The following is a 6703-nucleotide window of genomic DNA, read 5'->3' as shown; positions in this document are numbered from 1 at the left end:
TGGGGCTTGGGGGCTCTGGCTCTGGAGCTGAGAAGGCAGCATCAAGTCTAAATTCTCGCCCTAAGCCACCTCAAACAAAACCGTTCTGGGGGACGTCGGGAGGCCTGAAGGAGTCACAAGGAGACCCCTCTAAGGGCTACGCTTTCTCTCCCCTGGTGAGGGCTGCGATGAGGAGAGGTCTGGGAGGGAGCCTGGCTGCCGCCCTTCCTCCAGCATCCCAGGGCTGGTGTCTTCCCAGCTCTTCTGGGGTAATTACAGCCCTGCATAGCTGCTTTACCCAGGTCTCTAATCTGCTGGGTCCCTCCTGGCTCCAAACTGGGTGGTCTTGGCCCCGAACCTCCTCCACCCCAGCCCCACCGGACGACCCCGCCAATCTCCCTGGAAGGATCTTCTCCCTGTGGTCTGTCCAAGCGGCGGGCGATCAGCCCCTCCTGACTCCCCTCCCCAAAGTAGCCCACTTCCCAGCACTCTGTAGTGGACCCCCAGTGCCTTTGTTGGTGCCAGCTGAGGTGAGGGCCTCAAGCCAAGGCAGGCCCGGCCTAGGGCAGAGCGGGGAGCTTGCTGGGAAGGTGGATCGATGGTGGTGCCGCTGCAGGGACTGACTAAGGGAGGAAGGAGGAGGGGCAGCTGGGCCCTGCCCTTTGTCCTGACCTCCAGAAGGTCAGTTCTCTAGTTCTTTGTCCAGAGATTAGGCCCAGTGAGATGCTATCCCCCTGCCCCCTTTCCCGCCAGTGCCTCCTTCCTTCTAGCAACTCCAGAAAGCAACCCTTTGGAGAGGGAGGGTGGGGAACAAAAGGGTCCAGGTCTCCTGCAACCTGGGAGCAGCCTGTCCTGGAAGATATGAGTAGCTAGGGGATTAAACCCTCTTGGGAAGGCCTGGGGAGGGAATAGTGTCCCCTCCAGCTCAGAAAACATTAGAAAAGGATGATGATAGAAGACCTGCAACTGGCTCTTGTAACCTTGAGCTAGTGACTTAACTTTTCTAAAACCAATTGGCTCACCTATAAAATCAGGAAAATAATAGTGCCACGAGATATCATAGGGTCTTTGTAAAGATTAAATAAGGCAATGCAGATGAAGTGCTCAGCACAGAGCCTGGCATATAAGAAGTGCTCAATAGATAAGTATGATGATGATGATGGCTTTGATGATCAGGGAGCTTCAAAAGTAAAAGCGGATTAGGATGAGGTGCAGGTCCCCCATCTTTGTTGTCAGCAATCCCATCTGCAGGGTGGGGAGACCATGTGGATGATGGAGTCCATGATGGTCCTTTGTGAGGTCAGAGGCCTCTGGGCCTGCCTCTTCCAGAGTTGGACAGGCCCACCCTGAGCCAGGTAGTGACTAGACTTGGGAGAATTCAGGAACAGAACCCAACAGGGGGAGAGCCCTCTGGGATGGTTCTTCCCCCACCTCCCACCCCAGGTCTTGAGGTTACTGTAGGGATAAAGATGGGTGGATAGGAATAGTGAGATACCCACATTGGCTAGAGCTCAAGAAATGTGGAGGGGGCAATGGTAGCTAAAAATGAAAAGATAGGCCAGGGATAGCCCATGTAGAAGACAATGCAATTGACTCAGAAATGTAGAACATGGAGGGCTATTGAAGATCATGGGGTTCTGTAGCAGGGGAAGGGTGAGCAGTGCTTTAGACACAATCTACTGTGTCTAATTATCTGGGATTGACGTTGGGGAGCTCACTGAAGAGAGACTGTGTGGTATTAGCCTATATCAGTTGTTTTCAACCAAAGTCAATTTTGCCCCCCAGGAGACATTTGGCAATATTTAGAGACGATTTGGTTGTCACAATTGGGGGTGCTACTGGCATCTAGTGTGTAGAAGCCAGGGATGCCCCTTAATATCCCACATTGCAGAGGACCACCCCCCCCGCCACAGGAAAGAATTATCAGGCATAAAATGTCAATAGTGCCAAAGTTGAGGAATCCTTCCCTAGACTGACGGTGGAGGCACTGCACCCCCCACCCCCCCACCAAGATACTGGTGCTGGAGACAACAGGGCATCTGGGAGTTAAGCAACTTGAGGGACAGTTCTCCTGGCCAGCCCTGAAAGCTTCCTGCACAGCTGATGGGTCCACAGGGAGTCCTGGGAGGACAGCTGACAGGGCGCTGGAAGAGCTTGTGTGTCCCGTGATTGATGCAGTTGGGTAGACAGAGGAAGTGGGCTCCTTTCCATCCTCCTCCTAACTGGCCAGAATCCCTGGCAGATCCCAGGCCCCGGTGACCAAGAGAGTTGAGAGTGGGTGTCTCTCTCTGAGTTTGTGGCTGGGTGACAGTGCATGGGGGCTCCACATGGCCCCACAATCATTAGACATCCAAGAGAAGGAGCAAGTGGGGCACTTGCAACATCAGAGGCTGAAGCCCCAGTGGCATGCCCTGCCCTGCTGTCTTCAGGGAGGGACAGGGAACTCTGTTGCCTCCCATGGGGCCCAGGGCAGGCCCCTCCTCCTCCACAGAAACAGGCATGAATGAGTCTCACCACGGAGCTGAGCTGGGGCTCAGGGGGAGGCAGGTCACAGAATGGGAATCAGAAAAATGTCCCCATCCTGATTCCCTAGGGCAGGGCAGGATCAAGAGCATTTATAACCTCCTAGGCTTGGAGGGGCAGGATCCAGGGTGAACCTGATGAAGAGGTGAAGGAAATCACTGGGAGATCTGACACAGAGATATGAATCTCTGGAAGGAGGGCCTGGATGCTGCCTCCACACTCACCAAGTACTGCAGGAAGTGGGAGGGGCCTCATGGTGGGGGCAGCAGGGAGAACAGATACCAGATTTTCACTCCATCCCACCCTGAAGGCACTCCAAGAAGAAGTCTCTAACCCACACAGCTTTTCTGGGGAGCCTCAGCTTCTAGGGCCCACTTCCCGGGGCTGGGGGTTAGGGGAATGTCCTTTAGGGCAGTGGTGACACCAGCTGCCTCTCCCCCTCCAGCTCTTGGGGAGGAGGAGGAACAGAGAGAGATGGGAGCAGAGAGGAACTCAGACCCAGGGTTAAATGGGTTCAACCCTTTGGGTTCTTAGGAGGGTGTTTTTGTCTAGAACCCCTGATAGGCACAGGAAGCTGGCTATCCCTGTGTTCTTTTCTAGGGAGGAGATGAGTTTGGGAAGGGGGTGCCTGGTGTTCCTAAATGTCCTGGTCCCAAGAGGTGGTGGGGAGGGCTTGGGATTTGGGAATGATGGAAACTGTACTGAGAACCCTTGGAGCAGCTGTCTAAGGAGCTTTTAAGCACACACTGGAGCAAGGAGACCATATAGATCAGCTGAGATGGACCCCACTCCCTCCCTTAATTCCGGACTGATGACACTTGCAAGGATGGGTCTCAAAGAGAAAGAGATGCCAAGAGGAGGAATCACAGGCAGAGAGAGGAAAAATCTCAGAGGCTGGGAAATGGGCAGGGAGAGGCTCCACCTCCAGTCTCTCCAGAGCCACCCTGCCTGACAGCAGGCTGGGTGCGGTCGGGGGCGGCTGGCTGTGACTGTGACTCAGGTTTCTGTGGGCAGCCAAGGGCAGCCGGCAGGGAGGAGCCCAGATCGACAGACAGGCCGGCCAACTGCAGCTTTCACCTCAGCTGTCCTCCCTCCTGGGAATGCAGGAGGTTCTTTTCTAGCTGGGCTGGCCTCTGGGGGGGCTAGCTGACCCCTGCTTTCCTCCCCTCACAACTGGCCCTCATATTCCTTCCCAGAGCCCTCAGCTCTTGGTTACCCACCCCTGCCCTCCCCTGTCCCAGGCATTATACAAGAGGAATCCTCAGGGGTCATTGCCTCTAGGGAGGCCCCAGAATGTCTAAGCCACAGGGAGAAGGGTATAATAATGATTGGTCTTGTACCCTGAGGGAGGGACTGGGGGAGCTCCGGGCACGAGCTTTCAGCCAGAGCAGCCTGGGCCCCCCTAGCCTTCCCTAGCCTGGCCGGCTCGTGTCCGGACAGGTTGTCATGGTGAAGGCTGAGGGGCTAGAATGCAGCTGTCGCAGTCAGGCTATCAGGCCTAAGTGAGGAGAGGGTGCTCAGGGTCCCCCAGCCCAGCCCCCTCAGAGTTGGCCAGCTAAGGAGAGATGACTGGAACTGAAATCAATGAGCTGTGGTCAGGGACTGCAGGACTTCCCCTTGGTGATGGGTGAGGGTTCAGCCAGCATGTTCCTCTGGTGTTTCTGGGGCTTGATTTTTAGGCTGTCTGTAGAGGTTGGCTGGAAGGAAGGGAATACACATTTACTTGGTGCCTTTTATGTATCCAGCGCTCTGCATGCTCACTAGTCTTCACAACAACTGAGGGAGATCCAGCAACTTGCCTAAAATGGCAAAGCTGGGATTAGAACTCAGGACTGTCTGCCACACAGTTGGTGATCTTTCTTTTCCAGGAACCTGGAAGTGTAGCTGTTCTATGTGAGCAAGGAGGAGAAAGAGACTTGAACTTTATCTGAAAGACTAGATATTCCATCACGTAGCCACAGGTGGTAGGATGCAGGTGCTGGCTGCGTTTGCCCTTGGTAACAGATGGTCGGTTGAAGAGAAAGCCACTAGTGAACGCTTGGCACATAGTAGGTGGTCATTAAATGTTTGTATAATGAAGAAGCCAGATCTGTGTGAGAGTCATTGCTAGTTTTCTGGGACATCTTGGGAACTTCTGGCGCTGAATTGCAACAGCGGAAGAAGCTAGCTCAAAAGAGGGACTTTCCGAGACCAACCACCAACCCGTGCGAGAGAGGAATTCGCGGAGCATCTCTGAGCCCGGCGTGGGGGAAGGGAGAGGAGGGGAAGTGTGCGGATCATACAGGATTACTGAAGGCAGCGAACGCCACCCAGTGGCCAGAAGGTAGCCCAGGGGAAGCCAGGCTCTAGGAGTCCGGCGCACGGAGCATGCCGGGAGTTGCAGTTGGACCGAGCTAAGAGGCGGTGCTGTCAAGAGGGGCTATTGGGTGTTGTAGTCCGACGTTTGTTGGGTGGGAGTTACCCTCGTCGGCCGGACCACGAGTCCCGTGGTGCCCCGCGGCAGGCCGCGCAGGCGCAGAGAGTCAGTGCCGGTCAATCCCGAAGGCTGAGGGGCTGGGGTTAAATCGAGCGGCGTCTGAAGGGGTCGCCGAGCGAGGCTGTGGCTAGGCGGGGCGGGGCGGCCGGCACCATGTCGAGGCAGGCGAACCGTGGCACCGAGAGCAAGAAAATGGTAACTTGGAGCGCGTGACCTCGGCGGGTGGGGCGGAATTGAGTACGGAGGAAGGGGCCCGGCGCGGAGCGCGTGGAGCGATTGGGAAAGCGCCCTCCTGTGAGCTCTGGCAGGGGGAAGCCTCCTGGGGGCTCACTCCGGGGGCGTCCCAGGCCTCAGGCAGGTTGGAGGACCTCTGGGGTAGCTCCCCGAGGAGACCCGTTTCCCGAGGAGACCCCGCCCCCGAGGCTTGAGTGCAGCTCTTTGCTAGGCCAACAAAAAAGACAGTGGAAGTAACAGTAACTACCAGTTATCGCTGTCTTACTGTGTGTTAGGCACCGGGCCGAGCACTTTACGTACATTACAGTATCATTTAATCCGCAAATTAACCCTTTTAGGTGGATAATGTTTACAGCTCAGAGAGTTTACATGACTTGCTCAAGTTTACACCTAGAAAGTGTTCGTATTTGAACCCATGTCTCTCTAACTGTAAAGCTAATGCTTCAGAATATTAGGTTAGGCTATACTGTCTCTCACACTGTAGCGTGGGCATTGTGAGAGATGCTGAGATGCTGGTCTTGCTAGAAAGGAACTTTGTATTCAGTGGAATAAGAGGTGGGCCAGAGTAAGCAGTGAGTGGTTCTCCTGTAATGGGGAGTTGGTGGGGAGACGGCAGGCAGCTCCTTTCTTATGCTGGGAATATTAGGACACCATATGGTCTCATAAAATGGGCTAGGGATGGGGGCTGCAGACTAAGGTCATTTTTCTCTGAACTAAGGGACCTTCCTGGCTGGTGTTCCTTTTCTCTGGCATTGTCTTATTTCTTCCAGAATTGCTCATGCTGTGTCTTTGTTTTTGAATTTAAAAATTGAGCATCTGAGATTGCATACTAGGCAGATCAGGGACCCTCTGTTGACACCCCACTCTAGAGGGGATGATCAGACTTCCCTCGCAACCTTTGCATGTTACACCAGGAACAGCCTCCACAAATGGGCTGCAGGATGCTCTGTTACTTCAGTGTAGTACTTAACCTTTTCTCTCACAGACCCCTTTTGAGAAGATGATGATAGCTGTGAATCTTCTTCCCTGAAATATTAAATAGACAAATGTAAATATCAAGACAGAAATGTACACAACACAGGGTATATTGCTGCCTGGGACTGAGTACTGGTTTCACCACTTACTTGCTGTGTGACAGTGGGCAAGTTTCTGCATTGTTCTGAGCATCAATTTCACCATCTTTTTTAAAAAATAAAGGAGGTGATAATCCTATATTATGGGGTTGTTGTGAGGATTGAGAGAATACATGTACAGCTAGCAGTGTAACAGCATACCTAGAACACAGTGACATTCAGTGTCAGCTAGTATCCTTATTAGTAAATATTAAATAGACAAACATACATTAACATTTACTTACATTTTTGGGGGATTTGTGAGCCCTCCTAAGATACTTCATGATCACAGGTTAAGAATTTGTGTTTTGGAGGAAATACCAAGAGTTTGAAAAAAGAGAATATTTTGCAAGGAAACAGTGTCATGTAGGGGAAAACT

General features: G+C 53.3%; 1 protein-coding gene across 2 annotated transcripts in view; it reads left to right on the top strand.

Moving 5' to 3' along the window:
* The first annotated feature begins 4966 nt into the window (after positions 1–4966).
* TRAPPC3 (trafficking protein particle complex 3) overlaps positions 4967–6703 on the top strand; it is a 16046-nt gene continuing 14309 nt past the window's right edge. For both annotated transcript variants that reach the window (XM_012642294.1, XM_012642293.1), the window contains exon 1: positions 4967–5173. In XM_012642294.1, the coding sequence (XP_012497748.1) occupies positions 5132–5173 (42 nt within the window). In that variant the 5' untranslated portion in view covers positions 4967–5131. The remainder of the gene's footprint in view (positions 5174–6703) is intronic.

Source organism: Propithecus coquereli, unplaced genomic scaffold (genome assembly GCF_000956105.1).
Source record: "Propithecus coquereli isolate 6110/MARCELLA unplaced genomic scaffold, Pcoq_1.0 Scaffold178, whole genome shotgun sequence".
Classification (NCBI taxonomy): Eukaryota; Metazoa; Chordata; class Mammalia; order Primates; family Indriidae; genus Propithecus; species Propithecus coquereli.
Note: the sequence above shows the minus strand (reverse complement) of the source record. Positions and strands in the feature narration are given on the sequence as shown.